Source organism: Nicotiana sylvestris, chromosome 11 (genome assembly GCF_000393655.2).
Source record: "Nicotiana sylvestris chromosome 11, ASM39365v2, whole genome shotgun sequence".
Taxonomy (NCBI): Eukaryota; Viridiplantae; Streptophyta; class Magnoliopsida; order Solanales; family Solanaceae; genus Nicotiana; species Nicotiana sylvestris.
In genome coordinates, this window is record NC_091067.1 from 137,889,957 (window position 1) to 137,908,779 (window position 18,823).

At 37.6% G+C, this 18,823-nt stretch overlaps 2 protein-coding genes across 2 annotated transcripts; one reads left to right on the forward strand and one right to left on the reverse strand.

The window, feature by feature from the left end:
- Nucleotides 1–32: 32 nt before the first annotated feature.
- Nucleotides 33–1,884, forward strand: LOC138881722 (kinesin-like protein KIN-14N). Its single transcript, XM_070161971.1, has 5 exons — nucleotides 33–489; nucleotides 571–761; nucleotides 842–983; nucleotides 1,074–1,648; nucleotides 1,801–1,884. The coding sequence occupies exons 1-5, from the start codon at nucleotides 33–35 to the stop codon at nucleotides 1,882–1,884; spliced, it is 1,449 nt and encodes a 482-aa protein (XP_070018072.1).
- A 693-nt stretch (nucleotides 1,885–2,577) lies between these two features.
- On the reverse strand, nucleotides 2,578–3,264 carry LOC138881723 (uncharacterized). Its single transcript, XM_070161972.1, has one exon. It carries the CDS (start codon nucleotides 3,262–3,264, stop codon nucleotides 2,578–2,580), a length of 687 nt encoding a protein of 228 aa, XP_070018073.1.
- Nucleotides 3,265–18,823: the final 15,559 nt, after the last annotated feature.

The window sequence follows — 18,823 nt, forward strand, 5'->3', positions numbered from 1 at the left end:
TTTGGCGAGGGGCAGATGGGAAGTCAAACACCATGGTAAGTTCTTCTTGTAAGTTTTTGATGCTTTCCTCTTTATCGAAGATGTTTCTTTACTCATACCTAATTCTCATTCATGCTGGCATTGGAGATGTCTCTGAAATGAGTCCGGCCCCACCTGGGAAAGAGATCGAGTCCCCAATTCCGAAATCGGGGAAAGATAATAAGAGAAAAAGGGTCTCGAAGCCCGAAGACCCTCAAGATAAAAGGGCTTCTACTCGAAGACGCAGGAGGAATCTCATTCCTGTGGATATAGACTTAGTCCACCAGTTGAATGATGAAGAAGAAGACGAGGGTGAAGACTCAGCGCTGGTGGCCCGAGCCAGGAAGCCGGTTGAAGTTGCCAAGCCCTCCGAGACGGAAACTTTGCCTCGTGATGAAAAGGCTTCGAAGAAAGATACGGGCAAAACTCCTGAGTCACTCGAGGTCGAGATTGTTCCTCGGCTATCAACAAGTACACTAGAGGGGGCAGGTTCCGAGATCCCCAGTACTGAATAGAATGCCCCGAGTGATTTGCTCGGGGTTGTGACATTAGGTCACTCTCCCTCTCCACCGGCTTATTCTGAGGAGGCCATAAGGGAAGCTCGGGCTCTACAGATGCCTGACTTAGGCGGAGTCCCCAATGAAGAGGATCCCTTCCGGAATTGCTTTACCGGGGTCGATGATGCCATTGATCTCAGTGACGCATCTACCCTCTTCGAAGAGGCACAATGCCTTTTATCTCAAGTAAGCCTTAATTCCTATTATTGTAATTTTCCTTTCCTTCTTCTCCCTTTACTCTAACTTGTAATCTTTTTTCTATATAGGCTTTCACTAGGTTTAGGGCCGACCTGAGCCAATATGAGGCCGAGCTCCAGAAAACATCGGATGAGAGGAACGCTTTGAAGCTCCTTTGCAATCAAAAGGAGGAGGAGCTTAGCGACCTTCGGACAGACTTGGACAAGGCTCGTAAGGATGAGGCCGAGCTAGACAAGTAGGTAACTGTCATTTTGAAAGAGTATGGTCTACTCGACCCAACTGTGAAGGCTAATACTTCAGTGTCTCAGCTGCAGCAAAAACTTGAGAGGATCAAGCTGCTTCGAAAGGAAGTCGATCAGATCAAGGCTGACTGCAATCGGTGGAAGGAGAATATGGACCGCCTTGCTGCGGAGAAGGAGGCTGATTTGGCCAAACTGGCATCGGCTGAGGCCCAACTTCTCGGCGTTAAAGAGAAAAGCTCGACCCAGGTCAAAAGGATCGATGAGCTCGAGGTCAAGCTTGCCGAGGCCAGGGCAGAGGTCAAGAAGACGAAGGTCACGGCTGACAAAACTGTTGTTGTGTACTTAAGAGACACTGAGGCTGCACAAATGCAGCTAAGGGAAGCCTTCGATAGAGAGCAGCGGAGTAATGATCTGGCCAAGTACCAATCCTGGAGGGAGACCCTCGCGGAAATCCACACTCGAGGTTACGACCTCTTTGAAGATATAGCTCAAGCAAAAGCGCACGAGGCTGATGCTAGATTTCTCATCTCCTCCTCCGACGATGATAATGATGAAGGCAACCAAGGTGGGTCTGACAATGATGAGGGGCCCGAAGAGGAAGCTGCTCCCGATGGAGAAACCAGCCCCCACATAGTTAGGATTTTTCCTTTTCTTTTTCTTTTTGTAAGACTTCTTGTCGGTCTCTTGTACATATCTTTTTTTTCAAATATATAAAAGAAAAATTTTCTTGAATGCCTTCTCAATTTTTTTGAACATATTTATTGCCTTGCAAAATTTTGGCATAGTTTCATGCTTTGAACGGCGTGTTCGAGACTTTGTCTCAGATGGCTTCCTTGAAGTTGCAATGGTCGAGTTCGGATAAGGTTTGAACTTTGGGGCATAGTGATCACGCTCAACTATGCCTTATAAAAGACAAAGCATTCATTGCAAATAAATCAATGACGGCTCTTTATGGCCAATAATAAGCAATAAATGATGAACTATAAGTAGAACACAATAAATGATGAACTATAAGTAGAACACAATAAATATGAGCAATAAATGAAGTAATGAGATCAAGAGAATGTGTTAGAGAGCCGAGAGAATGTTCTTGTGTATTTAGTATTGAGCAACAGATCCCTACAAAATGACAAGGATCCCCTTTATATAAGAGGGGGAATCCCAACATAGTACAAATGCATTAATTACAAAGATATGAGGCTGGTACAGCCATTTAATGCCTAGATTCGTTTTTCTAACTAGTCTACTAGATTTGACCAGCTATATGCACGCACCTTGAGAACTTCAACTTGATTCGTCCAAACCACTAAGTTACATTGCCTCAAAGTCGATCATCGAGAACCCTCGAAGTCGACCACTAAAAACCCTTGGGATGCCCTGATGATTGTAAAATCGAACCGCCGATTTCTACCGCATACAGATAGTCCCCGTGTTTCCTAGAATAAAGTGATAGGAAACGATTTTGAAATCCTACGCCTTAAGCATCATCATCATGATGTCAGCCCATCAGAGCATTAAATGTTATAACTCAAAAGCCGCATAAGGATCACCGTCAAATACGACTATCGAGAAACCACGGGATCATCATGCTTATCAAAATCACTTTTGCTCATAAGTCCCCGAGAATTTTGTCCTCGATCATTTCTTTGATCGTTCTGGGATGGATTGCGTCCCAAGCCATTGTTCCTTCGATATGTGGCATATGGTTGATATCGTTCCCTGTTCGACATTGGCTCCATGTCCGTGTCCCTCGGGGCTTTAACTGCCAATCTATTTACATGAACTGAACCCGAAGGGGCTCCTAACTGGTCTTCCTCGACCCTGATCTTTGATTGATATCGATTGTGCCCATCTGCCCAAGTTACAGATGGATACTCGATCAAATTTTGCTTCAACTGACATGATGCTATCGAACTACGCTCGTTTAACCCCTGAGTGAAAGCTTGAATGGCCCAATCATTTGTTACTGGTGGTAAATCCATGCGTTCCATTTGAAATCGGGACACGAACTCCCTCAGCATTTCGTTATCCCTTTGTCTTATCTTGAAAGCGTCCGATTTTCTTGTTGCGATCTTTATGGCCCCGGTGTGTGCCTTCACAAAAGAATCTGCTAACATAGCAAATGAGTCGATGGAATTCAGTGGCAAGTTGTGATACCAAATCATTGCTCCCTTTGATAGAGTTTCCTCAAATTTTTTCAGCAAAACAGACTCAATCCCATTGCCTTCTAAGTCATTTCCCTTTATCATGCATGTGTACGATGTGATATGTTCATTAGATCTGTGGTCCCATTTTATTTCAGTATATCCGGCATACGGAACTTCTTAGGAATAGGCTTCAGAGCCGCACTCTGAGGAAAAGGCTTTAGCACGATTTTTTTTGAATCCAAACCCTTTAAGATCGGAGGTGCCCCTGGTATCTGATCGACTCAGGAGTTGTATGTTTTTACTTTTTTTTGTCATTATCTTTGATTTTCTTTTCTCCCGACTCAATTCTTTTGGTGAACTCTTCGAGCATTTTCATAATTGTAGGATCATCTCCTGATTCGTTACCATTCGTCCTTTCCGGCACTGGCTCGGTACGGTGAGTGATTTTCGGCTCGACTACACTCAGAGTTCTATGTTAACTCTGAAGCTGAGCAATAGCGGCCTGTTGAGCTTGTAGCATCTCGAATATTACCTAAAGACTAACTCCCCCATCTCCTACGCCCTATGTTCCTTGGCCACCATATCGGCCTTCCCTGCGCACACTCCCTTTGGGGTCCACGCCTAAGTCCGCATTCAAAGAAATGTGCGAACTGACATCCACTGGATCGGCAATCGGCACTTCCCCAGGGTTAGTCGGTGGCACCCCGACTCCTGAATCAATTACGTTATCGTTTTCCCCGTGAAATCCAAGACCGTCATCACCATGTATGAGTGCGTTTTGTGAGTTTGACATGATTTAACCTGAGAACAAAAAATCTTTGACAAGAACAAGTGTAAAAATAACGTGTGTTATCAGAATCAACATTGAAATAATCACTATTATCCTTAGCCCCATAGTGGGCGCCAAACTGTTTACCCTAAAATTCGAGTAACAATTAAACTTATATTGTGGTTTTAAAGATACGTGATTTAGTCCAATACCAATTGTTAAACAAGGAATATAATATATAAATTGAAGAATAAATCAAGTCAAACCGATGTGCAAGCCCAGTCTTGACCTCGAGTTGTGATAGCCTCGAGATAGGTTAGTAAGAACGGTAAAATTTAAGGCAACTATGACGAACATTAATTAAAAAAGTGATGAATGTATATTCTCTTGTCAATGAATAATGTGTTACAAATGAATGGGCTCCCCTTTATATAGTAGCCGGGGGAGGGGTTGGGGGAGATCCTAAATAAGGTACACTTTTAATTATAGTAGGGAATCTTATTGGACAGTTGTCTAACCGCCAAGTACAAATCCGTTTCGGAATTTAAACCGGGATCTTCGGGCCGTTGCGGGAATCTCGCTCTTTCTGTTACTGAATCATAATGGTGTTATCTCGAGGTTGGTCATACTCGGCCTTGATTTTCATCGAGCACTTCGATCTTTAAGTTCTATACTCCACCATCGGGCTCGAGCCAGATCCCTTTTAAGCTTATTCTCAAAGCAACTCCCCGAGCCTACGAAACCGAGACGCCCTGATTTCGACCTTATACAACTCAAATCACACTAGTAGCAAGAAAATGATACTTTCCTTGTACAAACAGGGATTATTGTAATAAAAGAATCCTTTAAATTATTTAAAAGAAAGAATAAATAAAAGATAGCAGAAAAAGCATCTATTCCATAATTTTTTGGCCGGATTTTCTGAGCTAAGTTTCTTTGCTCTTATCTCCTCATGTTCAATTTGGAGAACCTCATCTCTCTTTTCTTGTTTTCAGTTTTATTATTGGGGTATAAAGAGAGGATGAAATGCTTCAACATTCTAAAGAGGTGTTTTTCAAATTTGTCTATATGTTCACATTATGATTCAATGTAATCTCCTTTTGATTTTGGCATTTTAGTTAAACATATTTGAGGAAAATTGAATTCTTAGACTCTAATAAAGTAGTTAAAGAAACAATTAAATTTTAGAATTTATTACAACAAGGTCCAATAAGAATAAAATAGAACTCGTAAAATACATCATTTAAACGACCCCTATGATAAAATTTGAGAATTTCAAAACTTTATGACTGTTTTAAATTCTTAGTATTCGAACATCCATGTTCAACAAAGTGTACGACCCAAAAAATAAATTTTGGTTTTATACAATTAGATTACTAGAAAATTGGGATTTTATACAATTAGATTACTAGAAAATCGGGGTTAATCCTCCTGCTGATCTGGTTCGACCTTGGCCTCGCTTTATCTTTTAGCTTTGATTTCGACCTTTTGAAATCATATCGACGACCTTCAACGGCTTTTATTATCATTGACCGGCTCAAACATATAAAATGAAGTTTTTGCTCACACACGGAGCAATACTAGCAGAGTAGCAGTAGTAGTTAAACAATCTATTTCAAATCACAATATGCGCAAATATTGCGTGGGTGATTCAAGAGAAAGCACAACAATCTTATGGTTTATCGTATATTTTATATTTTTTCCTCCTAAAGTTTAACTTAAAAAATAGTTAGCAAATAAAGGTTTGCATAGTTGAATTATTTTAACAAAAGAAGACGAAAAAACAAAAGAAATAATTTTTTATTATTGGCAGCCTTGACAAAACAAATAACAAATGTTAGAAAGCCTTTACTTTTAATTAGGGGTGTCAATGGTTCGGTTCGGTCGGTTATTTTATAATATTTGTATCATACTAATTTTTCGGTTATTCTATTATGTATAATTAAAATTAGACTTTTCGAAACCGTCCCAATCATGTCGGTTTCTCTTTGGTATCGGTACGGTTCGGTAAATATTCGGTAATTTTTTTAAAATGCCATGTAAAAATTACTATTAGAAGTAGAATGCAGTAACATACGTACTTTTATAGGACTTAGCAAAACTCTCTAGATATTTTTACAGTTTAAAAGGTGATAAATTAAGAAAATATAAAAGATTGATAGAGTATAGATTCATCAATTATTCTACATTAACGTAAAAGAAACTAAGCAAATACAAAAAATATAAATCATACGAGTGAAAAGATATTAACCAAGATGGGTCTCAAGAATAAAGTCTATAGAAGATTAAATATTCAAAAAGAAAAATCTAAATCATACGAGAGAAAACATATTCAATACATTGTAGTTTTCTACTCATAATCGCTACAATACCTTGTGTTTTGCTAGTGAATATGTTGGAAATAATTTAGTTTCAATAGGAGTAGCATAATAGATTTGAAAATTAGGATTTTAAGTTTAATTACTTGTTGGCTTGTAACTATTTCATAATTCCAAGGTCCCGAATTTTTTTTTAATGCTTTATCATTTTTAAACGTAATATATAAATATATTTTTCACATTGTAAATTTATTCGGTACGGTTCAGTATTTTTTTCGGTTTTATTTTTATAAAATAAAAACTTACCCTAATTATCGGTACGGTTATATATTTATATAAAAACCTACAGTTTTATTAAAAAAAATCTAAAAATTGGTTCGATACGGTATGGTTCGATCGATTTAGTCGATTTTCAAATATCCATACTACTTTTAATATCTATTTTGTTTTCCTATCAGTGCCAACAACTAAATTTTGTATAATGTGATATAAGATGTGTAATTAATTATTTCAAGTTACTGCTTTCTTTTAAAGTGGCAACTGACAAAGATATTGCTACAAGAATAATAGAATATCAGATTCTCATATCCAATAAAAATATTAAATTATTGAGTCTGGAAGTCTAGATATGACCTATTGACTTATCTCGTTGGAAATTGTGTGCTTATTTTTCTAATAATAAATTGGGAGATGCTATGTGAGTTATATTAAATACTCCCTCCCTCTGTTCGCATTTGCCTACACGTTTTAACTTTTCAATCCCCTTAAAAAATAATAAATAAAGTACATAATTTATCATGATATTCATATTAATTGATGGATATTTTATTGGATTTGAGAAAATAATTTAAAATATGTAATAAATATTGTGGGTATAATAGGAAAAAAAATTGTCTTCTCTTAATATGCATAAAGTGATAAATAAAAATAAAAATTTATTTTTAGTATACATGCCGAGTAAAAATGAATCAGAGTATCAAATTATGATGGAATTTATGCAGTTCTTAAATTCTCTAGATCAGCAGATTGTTAGAACCAACTAAAAGCATAGAATCCTAGAAAAGAAAATGATTTCGACAGCTAGATCATCATAAATCCATATCTAATTATTAGTTGGAACACACCTTTTGGATGGTAAATACTTATTCATATTCGTGTTTGCACCACATTAAATAATTTAATCTTAATAGCTAAAAATTAAAGTAAAAATATTTTTAATTAACCATAATAAAGTGATAAATTTGTGTACTAAAGATATTTCTTGCATTCATTAATATGATGTAAATATCGAGTATGAATAAATTTTTATCTGTTTCGCCATATTAGAAATTCAAATTATCAAGGGAAAAACTTGTACGGACACAAGTGCACCAGTTATCGTGCCCAATACAAACGCTCAAGTTCGGAGGGGATAACTACCGAAAGCATCTAAGTAGTAAGCTCACCAAAGATGAGTGCTCTCCTATCTCGGCTTCCTTAGAGCCTTCGGTAGCACAATTGAGACAACGGCGGGTTCTCTATCCCTACATGGATGGAGTGCCAAGTTTTTTTTAGAATTCAAGTGAAAGTCACAGCGAGACATGAAATTTATCATTAGGATAGATATCAAGTGAAACTGCAGTAATGTATACAAGTAAGGTATCCTAACAAATCGATATACTTAAACCTTGTTCCTACATGACCTGATCGAGAATCTTTCATAGCCAAAAATAGCTGCCTAGACATGATGAAAGAATGCTATTATTAGAAAACTTTAATGCTATCCCTTTGGTGGACAGGGTTTGATAGCTAGTCCATTCTGATAATTTCTTGAATCTGATTCCATTAGAATTGATTCATAATTTTGACTTGAGCTGTAATTTTATTACTAATATACTTACTAAGCCGCTAAATATTTTTCCAATTCTGTGTTGAAAATGACATAAATTAGCTTTTTGGCTTCTGACGTTAGGTGAAAAGAACGATGGATTTGACACTTTCATAATACATCACAATTACTATCTGTTTTCCATTTATTAGTTTTGCTTCCAACACAAAGAACTTATACCTCTATGCTTCTCTCTTTGACCCTTAAAAAAGTTTTCACACGCATGAATTACTTTTGGTGAAAAAATTTATTCGCACTAGGCATTTATATCATACTATGCATATCAGATTATCATCATTAAGTAATAAATTGAGATAAAAATTCATATTAATTAATTATGTTTAAGTGATCAAAGTATATATAGAAGATACATGTCATGCTATTATTGGTTTAGTATAAATATTATGTGCAAATGAATTTTTTCCTTATTTTGCTTATAAGCATCTTGTTTTCTAGCTTTTTAGTTCTCGTGGAGAATTAATTCCGACAAAATCAGAGAATCCACCAATATAATGGACCAATTAGGGGTTCAGATGCAACACGTGTAACAGGAGAGTTCGCTTTACCGCATAAGATTCAAATAAAAACAATAGGAGCTTTGATAAGAACATTTCATTGTCTAACTCCAACACCCGTCTCTCGAAACGGTATGCTTACTTCTAAAGAAACTTTTTTTGCTGCGTAAGATTCTCAAATCGAGATAAGAGTGAGATTTGACAGAGACGCTTTTGTCTACCACCCATCTCACGAAACCGTATTATGCTTAATTTGTAAGAAATTTTTTCGCGACGTACGCATGATTCTCAAATCAAGATAAAAGCGAGAATTGACAAGAATATTTTGTCTACCACCCATCTCACGAAACCGTACTATGCTTAATTTTTAAGAAACATTTTAGCGACGTACGTAGGGTTCTCAAATCAAGATAAAAGTGAGAATTGACAAGAATATTTTGTCTACCACTCATCTCACGAAGCCAGACTATATTTACTTTTAAAGGATTTTTTTCGCAGCGTAAGATTCTCAAATCAAGATATATGAGAGAAAAAGATATTTTTATTTATCACCCTTGTTATAGAACCGGTACTATTATTCCTAAAAGAGCTTTTTTCGATGCGTAAATTTTTTGATTTAAGATAAAAATGCAGTCTGATAAGGATATTTTCATCAATCACCCATCTCACGGAACCATGCTGTGAACACCTAATTTTTGACAATATTTAATTTTTTATCACTTCTTTTATGTAAATATTTTAGGAGGTTTTAACCTACTATTATTTTAGCTTTATTACACTTTTTATTATAGGATAAAAATACCAAAAAAAATTAAAAGGTGAATTATCACTATTAATATTTATTTTATTATTTTTTGTTTTTATTTTATATAAAAAAAATCCGAAAATATTTATTTTTTTTAAAAAAAAAAAAATAATTTCGGGAATGATTTAAAAAATAAGAAAAAGGGAAGTATTGAATAAAAAATATAAAAGTAAAAATAGGTGGAATTATCTTTTAAAAAAAGCAAAAGAATGTAGAAAATTTTAAAAAATAAAAAGTTTTGTGGAAATTTTAAAAAAATTAAAAAGTAAAAGAAGGTTGGAATTAAAAAATAAATATAAAGGTATCTGAAAATTTAAAAAATTTAAAGTAATTGAAAGTAGCATTTTTAAAAGAAAAAGAAAAGATAGTGGTTTGTTTTTTTAAAGAAAAGTTAAATAAAGTGAGATTCTCTTTTAAAAAAAAATAAAAAGTGGGATTTTAAATAAGATAAAAGTAATTAAAGTTGGAATTTTAAAAATAAAAGTAAATAAAGGTGGGATTTCTTTTTCTAAAAAAATAAAAGCAATTTGTAAGTGGGATTTCTTTTAATTAAAAAATAAAAAAAAAAAAAAACAAATCTGAAAATTTCTAAAATTTTGCTATAAATAGAAGAGAAAATTTAGGAAGAAGGGGGTTCAAAAAAGAGGAAAAAATAGATAGAGAGAAGAAAAAAAAGAGGGGGCGGAGAATGCGGTATACACTCGATATACACTCTGGATACACTTGATATACATGGACAGAATTCATTTTGCAGAGAGTAAAAAAAATATAACCAAATTTTCTGAAATATTGAGAGCGGAAGAACACCAGAGAGAGTTCAAAGCTAGAAAGAGAAAACAAATAGAGATTTCCGGACTATTTTTCTTCTCCATTTTTACTAGTTTTCTTCGTGTTGCTGGGATTTCTGGATTGAGGTGTTGAAGCTACTGTGTTGGGCTTTCTGCTGCTGTATTTTGCTGTGTTATTACTGTTGCTGACTGCTCTTTCATCTTCTTGTATTGCCATTTCCAGGTACATAGCTGTAACCTTGGTCATTTGTAAGCCGAAAACATAAGCATGAATATACATGAAGATTTGAAGCTTTAAGTTTGATCTAGTTTTTCTACTGATTTGTATATTAGGATATCTCATTCATTAATATCATGCAAATGCCTGCGGAATGCATAAACTGGACTGTTGAATCTATTTCTACAAACATGTGAATAATGTTAGTAACTAATATTCGCGAATGTTAGTGATTGATGTTAGCCTAATGTCGGTTTTTTAAGCATTGACGTATTTCTTCGACAAGTCGTAAAAAGAGTAAAAAACAAAAATGGCTTTGTATTACACACAGTCAATTCCAATAGTTCAAGTCATCTAATAATGTTAGTTTAAATTAATCAAAGAGTAATTGGTATGTTTTGATATTACCGGTGTCACACCTCCTTTTTCAAAAGATGTCCCCCATTATCTTGGAGTTGGTGTAAGGTGTGGTGGGTTTGGATTGTTATGAGTTAGGTCCGAAAATTAGGCCTAAAAACGGGTAGTTTGAACCCAAATATTATTCTTTTGCCCAGACCCGAGAATAAGAACACGACGTTGTTCAATTAATCCTATGTAAGTAAAATAACTACCAAAATAAGACTGACATTTAAAACAAAACTATTTTTTAATATTTTTTCAAGATTAAAATAGCTACAAAACATTAATAAAACTATTTTTGTGATTTTCGTTTTTATATAAAGATAAAATATAAAGTATTATTTTTTTTTGTGTGTTTTCTAAAGATTAAAATGACTATAAAACGTTAACGAAACCATTTTTTGTAATTTTCAAAATTATATGAAGATAAAAAAAATACAAAGTACTAATTTTGTATTTTCAAAAGATTAAAATGGCTGCAAGACATTAGTAACTATTTTTTGTAATTTTCGAAATTATATAAAATACAAAAATAAGGTACTATTTTTGTATTTTTCAAATTTATGAGAAACGCATAAACTAAAATATATATATATTTTTTTGTAATTTTTCTTTTTGTGACGAAATAAGGTAAAATAGTCAAAATTAGCTAAAATAGCTATATTAGACCTAAATTAAATATTTACGCTAAAAATGTGAAAATTCTTGGGAAGGGTCAAAAATCACATGTCTACAGCTGCCCCTCTTTGACTGGAAACACGAAGAGTTTTCCGACAAAGAACGACTAGACATGTTTCTGACCCGACCCTTATTTGGAGGGACTAAACTAAAGGAAAAGAAAAGGAATGTGACCGAGCCCTGGTATCTGAGCTGCCTACATATCCTTGGTTATAGAGGAATCAGGCCACATGTAGTTCGGAAATGAGAGAGATGGTAGAGTGTACCGAGGTGAAGAGCCGATCGAGGTGTCATTCCGTTGAGGTTCCGGTCTGCGGTCCTGCTATTACAAAAATGAAAGATGAAGAAAACTAACTAAGCCTATCAGCTACTAGTTACAACGATTCCTATCTATAAGTCTTCTGAAACTTGGTCTCGAATCTTGAATGGTGCTTCATGTAGACTTTGGATTTGAACCTTGAAAACTTGCTAGTTGTAGATGCTAGTTCATCCTTCTTCAACTTTCCGGATCAGGACCAGGCTTGCAGTTCTTGCGACCTCAACCAACTACTGAGCAGAGCACATCTTTTCTACCCTTCTGCACTTTGGATTCTTTTTTTTTCCTGCTATTTCCAGCTTGGATTGAATGTTGGGGATTTTTGTTGTAACCTTCTACCTTCCAGTGGGTTACTACTTGATCTTGAAAGATATTCCTCTGTTCTACAGGCGGACTCCTGACTTCATCAACTTGAATTTAACAACCTCCGTTCTACAGGCGGGCTCCTGACTTCTTCAACTTAAAATTTAACAACCTCCGTTCTCCAGACGGGCTCCTGACTTCAACAATTTCTTAAATTCTATCACCTCCATTCTCCAGGTGGGCTCCTGACTTCTTCAACTTCTTGAATTTTAACACCTTCATTCTCCAGGCGGTCTCCTGACTTCAACAATTTTAAAAATAATTCAGCCTCCGTTCTCCAAGCGGGCTACTGACTTCAACAACTTCTTTAAAATAATTCAGCCTCCATTCTCCAGGCGGGCTCCTGACTCCAACTTAAAATTTAACAACCTCCGTTCTACAGGCGGGCTCCTGACTTCAATAGTTTCTTAAGAATAAATCAGCCTCCATTCTCCAGGCGGGCTCCTGACTTCTTCAACTTCTTAAATTTTATCACCTCCATTCTCCAGGCGGGCTCCTGACTTCAACAATTTTTAAAAATAATTCAGTCTCCGTTCTCCAGGCGGGCTCCTGACTTCAACAACTTCTTAAAAATAATTCAGCCTCCATTCTCCAGGCGGTCTCCTGAATCCAACTTAAAATTTAACAACCTCCGTTCTACAGGCGGGCTCCTGACTTCAACAATTTCTTAAGAATAAATCAGCCTCCATTCTCCAGGCGGGCTCCTGACTTCTTCTATTTTCAAAAATATATTCAGCCTCCATTCTCCAGGCGGGCTCCTGACTTCAACAATTTTTCTCAAAATAATTTAGCCTCTGTTCTCCAGGCGGGATCCTACAACCAAAACAAACGAAATTTCCTAACCCAGTTCGCACTGGGAAGATTTGTGAGTCGTTAGCAAAATTGTAACCCACTCATATTACTGATGCAATGATGAGAGTAAATTAAAGACTAGACTAGGATATGCATCTCCTACGAGTAAAACCAAAAAAACTCTTGCTAGCAAATGTGTCTGCTAAAATAAAACCTCAACGACGCAAACTAGGAAGTGCGTCTTCTATGGTTGAATCGAAATGAACTAAACTAGGAAGTGCGTCTCCTTGGGGTGAAAACTTCAGTGACTAGAACTAGGAAGTGCGTCTCCTATGAATAAAATCTCGATTTAGGAAGTGCGTCTCCTAAAAAACTTGAAAGACCTTGATTAGGAAGTGCGTCTCCTACAGGTAAAACTTCAATAAACTAGACTAGGAAGTGCGTCTCATATGGCCGAACTTAACATGAATCAAACTAGGAAGTGCATCTCCTAAGGGTGAAATCTCTATTCTGGAAGTGCGTCTCCTGAAATAAAATATAACCTGAAAAAGCCAAACTAGGAGGTGCGTCTCCTATAAATGAACTATCAATTTTAGGAAGTGTGCCTCCTATGGGTAAAATCTCAATGACTCAAACCAAGAAATGCGTCTCCTACGAATGAAATCTTAAATGAACCAGACTAGGAAGTGTGTCTCCTAAAGAAAAAATAAAACCTGAACGACCCAGACTATGAAGTGTGTCTCCTAGGGGTAGAATAAACTTAGGAAGTGCGTCTCCTATGGGTGGAATTTTAACGATTTTAAACTAGGAAGTGCGTCTCCTAATAATGAAAACTTAATTCAGGAAGTGCGTCTCCTATGCATGAAATTAAACTTAGGAAGTGTGTCTCCTATGGGTGACATTTTAATGATTTTAAACTAGGAAGTGCGTCTCCTATGAGTGAAAATAATTTAGGAAGTGCGTCTCCTATGCGTGAAATCTTAATTTAGGAAGTGCGTCTCCTATGGGGTAAAAGTAAACATAGGAAGTGCGTCTCCTATTGGTGAAACTAAACTCAGGAAGTGCGTCTCCTATTGGTAAAACTAAACTTAGGAAGTGCGTCTCCTATTGGTAACACTAAATTTAGGAAGTGCGTTTCTTATGGGTAAAACAGACTTAGGAAGTGCGTCTCCTATGGGTAAAACAGACTTAGGAAGTGCGTCTCCTATGAAAAAAATAATTTAGGAAGTGCGTCTCCTGGGGTAAAACAAACTTAGGAAGTGCGTCTCCTATGGGTGAAACTTTAATGATTTTGAACTAGGAAGTGCATCTCCTATGAAAGAAAATAATTTAGGAAGTGCGTCTCCTATGCGTGGACCATTTCCTTCTTCATGAATTACCTTCTTCCAGAACTGTTTTCTCGTGTTGTCGTCCCTCGAAACTGCTGGGGATAACATTGGTGGGAATTATTTACTTACCTGCTGGGGATGATACTGCTGGGGGAATCTTCTTTCCTCCCCCCCCTTCTTTTTTTCAAAACCACTTCCTTCAAAACTTTTATTTTCTCTCAACATTGCGGGAGATAAAAATGATATAACTGGAGATAACTCTGTTGAGGATAACACTGCTGGGGAATTTTCATTCCTTCAAAATTTGGTGCTCCACTCTTCTGAAGCCTGCTGGAGCGATACTGGCCCTTTGCCTTTCCGAACACAAGTTTCAATCATTTTGTTCTGTCTGCTGGGGATACAACTTCCTTTATTAAAACTTGGGGATAACACTGGTTCAAAGATCAGCTCCCTTGAGACTGGTGTTTATCTTTCCTCTTCCCCATATGGGTACCTGCCTTCAAGAAAATTTTCACAATGAGAAAATTTTCTGCCCCGGTTTGATGATCTTCTTTATGGCCTGTCTTTCCGCCATCAATAACATTCATTTTTCCTGTTTCAAATCAAAGAGAATTTTGTTAGTTTAAAAACATGGTGAGCGGTCATGCCACTCCTGATGGTTTCCTCTTTCTCCTTTCTCCGCTTTGTGTTCCATTATGCTATCAAAACTTGCTGGGGATGATTTAATTGTTGACACTGGCTCATCCCTTTTATCAATCTCATCTTGATGGGGATACCTTTCTTGATACGGGTTTTACGAATGTTCCTTCCTGACTTATACCACTTGGGTGTACTTGTCAGATCCCGTCTTGCAATATTGGAAAGCTGATGGCAAATTTTGAAGTCATTTCTCACTTGCTTTGACCAAACAGACTCTACTGGGGAATTTTCTATGAAAGGAGAAAGACAAAAAAAGGGACGGAATAAAAGACAAAAAGAAAAAGATGACTCTCTAACAAGAGAAACTATATATAAAACCTATCAAACACGGATACCGACTCTAACGGTCATGACATGCACATGTGGCCTATCCTCCATCGTCAAATCGCCTTTCACCATTTCTGTCTGATGATTTTCATCTGATTCTCAATCTTTATTCGACTAGTAGTGCCCCGGAGGGTTTTCACTATCAAGCCTCTCTCATTTCGGTTTTCTCTCAGCTTTCTTCGCCTTATGGTACCTGTGAAGGTTTTCACCGATAAGACTCTCTCAGTTGTATCACTTTACAGCTGGGGATTTTGAGTGTTGTCGGTATGACTCTTTCTGCTGGGGATTAGAGTCCTTTCTGCTGTGGAACAGAGTGTTATGTTCACCGGTAAAACTCGCATTTGTCTGACTCGACATCTTTTGAAGACTGATCAGAAGGTCTTTATTTGGACCGTAATGTGGGTTTTGGATAGGCTAGAAAGAAAGGGTATTAAAGGCTCGAAAAACAAATCAAATTGGGGTTCAAAATTACAACTTTCGGAACCATATTTGTTTACTACAAGCGCAACCCTTGCCCCCAGTTTCTTGCTTGGGGATTTTTATTTTTATTATACTATGTTACATTATGCATACTATGCACATTATGCACATCATGCACCCTATGACCAAGCCGTGAAACGCCTACGTATCCTCTTTGAGGAATTAGGTTAAACGTAGTTCACAATTCCTCTGTTTTCTTCTGACTTTCTTTTGTTTTTGTTATCATTTTTCTTTTTTTCTTTTTTTTCTTTTTTCTTTTGTCGTTTTGCTGTTTTTCTTTTCTTTCTCTCTTCTTTTTTTTCTTTATCTTCCATGTTCGTATTTTCTAGTCGTTGCTATTGATTCCGAACGAGGGGTATGAAAGAAAAAATAAACAAGGCTCAAAAAGGGGTAACGAAGGATAAAGTGTTTAGGTAGCAGAACAAAATGCCTTCGTCATTTCAGTCTTCAAACATGCCAAGTGCAAACAACACAATTAAACAAAATTTTGTAGCCTCTTCTGATGGTGCTGGACTTGACAATTATATTCACACATTTGCTTTTTCATTTGTCATCTCTAAAGCACCGTTGGGCAACACTCTCACTCGCATTATTATGAACGACCCTCATGTTAATTTGGCAAACCTTGCATTTAACGGTTTTCTTTATGTTTTACTTGCCCCAGTTCCATATGACACGGGTTCCAAATAATCTCAATCTGTTCTTATTTCCTTTAAACGTTTCGATTACCTCTCAATGGTTTAATGATCAGCTTTTAAGATTGGGCCAAAATTGTGTGCGCATGTCATGTCACTAGAATCGGTGTTTGAACAAAAGACACAACAAAAGGATAGAAGAACTAAACAAAGAAAATTACTGGAAATAATAAAAGACCGAAATTTGCATTATACTAACGGTGGAATGGTTCGAATAACAAAGTAAGCAAACAAACCAAAGTACACCATGAAACAAACCTGGACCAAACTAAGTAAATCATTGTGGCAAAATGGAGGGACAAGAGGGTTTGACACAAGACAATATCCAGATTACAACCCTAAGAATAATCCAAACAATAGAAATGACAACAAAATAAACCATCAAAGATCCTCTCCGGCTGACCCAAAATGGAGTGTCTTTCCAACTACCAAGCATGACATTTTAGCCATTGAGCTCTATATCAATATTGCCAAGACCATCACCAACTTCAGCATCATCAACATCAGTTAACAAGTTCTCAAGAGGATTCGCGTGCCCCGTGTCACTGTCATTGATCACAATTACCCCTCCCTGAATCATTCTTTCTATTTCCTTTTTCAAAGAATGACAGTCTTTAATGCTATGTTCTTGGACATTAGAGTGGTACATGCATCGTACAACAGGATCAAATCCTTTTGCATATGGGTCTGGAGTATAGCCAAGGAGCGGCTCAATCAGGCCAAAAAGCTTTAACTTTTCAAACAAACTTGTGTAGGACTCCCCAATCAGCGTGAAACTATTTCTTTGCCTTTGTTCCCCTCCATGCCCCTGTTTTCTAGGGTCGTTGGGTGCTTGAAAATGTTGTGAAGGCAAGAATGCATTATGTGGTGCTGGCCCTCGCCATAGGGGGTGACCTGATGGTTGAACCTGTGGCCGGACATTGTTCGGAGGATAATACTGAGGCGGATTATATGGAGCTCGAGGGCAGGTTTGGGCATGATGGGCTGAAAGGAGTTGCCCTGATGGTGGGTAGTATGGTTGTGGAAGGTTGTATGGAGTGTGCGGATAATTTGGGTGATGGGGTCTGGGCTGGTAGTGAGGGGAAGGACCTCTGGATTTGGACCCAATACCTTCTTCGACTGTTGCGACCTCCTCTCTCTTCTTTCCGAGCGCACCTCCCGTGTCGCTCTGGATGGCCTGAGTGGTTGCTTTAATCGCCGAATAGCTTAGGATTTTGTTGGATCTGAGTCCCTCTTCGATCATACCGCCCATTTTTACTACTTCGTTGAAAGATTTACCAACTGACGTCACTAGGTGACCAAAGTAAGTTGGCTCCAAAGTTTGTAAGAAGTAGTCCACCATTTCACCTTCCCTCATTGGTGGATCGACTCTTGCTGCTTGTTCCCTCCAACGGAATCCGAATTCCCTGAAGCTCTCTCCAGGCTTTTTCTCAAGTTTTAACAGTGTGAGACGGTCTGGGACGATCTCAAGGTTATACTGGAAGTGACCCGCAAATGCTTGTGCTAGATCGTCCCAGGTATACCACCTGCTAGGATCCTGCCTCGTATACCATTCGAGTGCGGACCCGCTTAAACTTTGACCGAAATAAGCTATCAGAAGTTCATCCTTTCCACCTGCTCCTCTCATCTTACTACAGAAACCTCGCAGATGTGCCATGGGATCACCATGCCCCTCGTATAGATCAAATTTGGGCATTTTAAAACCTACCGGCAATTGCACATCAGGGAAAGGGCACAGATCTTTGTAGGCCACACTAACCTGGCTGCCCAATCCATGCATACTCCAGAAAGATTGCTCCAGGCTTTTCATTTTACGAAGCACTTCATCCTGCTCCGGATTCTTAGTCGGCCTCTCAGTTTCTGCTGGGAGTTGGAGGTGAGGGGTGTAAGTGTATGGTTCGGGTGCTTTAAAGGTTGGTTCAGGAGGATAATACTGGTTATCATGAGCCTGAAACAACGGCCCGCTGGAGGATCTTTGCAGTGTGGCTGGTGGAGGTGCCCCGAAGACGGGGACGATTGACGGAGGAGGGTTTTGTTTGGGTGGTGGAGCTTGGGGATTATAGGAGGTTTCCCCTTGGTAGTATTGGGCAATGGGGAAGCTTGTTGAAAGGCCGGGTGAAGGGTATTCCGGTGTGTGTCCCGGTGGGGAAATAGGAGTGACGAGTGGTTCGGGCCCCTTTTGCACCTTAGCCATGGCTAGCTGCATTTCATGCATTTCCAATCTCATTTTTTCTATATTGGTCATCGTCTCCTTCAGCATCCGATATGCCGCCCTTTCCGACTCAACACTATTTTCTGAGCCAGT

Coding starts and splice junctions, on each gene's coding strand:
- LOC138881722 (XM_070161971.1), top strand. CDS start 33: ATGGTAAGTTCTTCTTGTAAGTTTTTGATGCTTTCCTCTTTATCGAAG. Junction 490..570: donor TGTTCCTCGGCTATCAACAA/GTACACTAGAGG, acceptor TTGTGACATTAG/GTCACTCTCCCTCTCCACCG. Junction 984..1,073: donor GACAGACTTGGACAAGGCTC/GTAAGGATGAGG, acceptor CTAATACTTCAG/TGTCTCAGCTGCAGCAAAAA.
- LOC138881723 (XM_070161972.1), bottom strand. CDS start 3,264: ATGATAAAGGGAAATGACTTAGAAGGCAATGGGATTGAGTCTGTTTTG.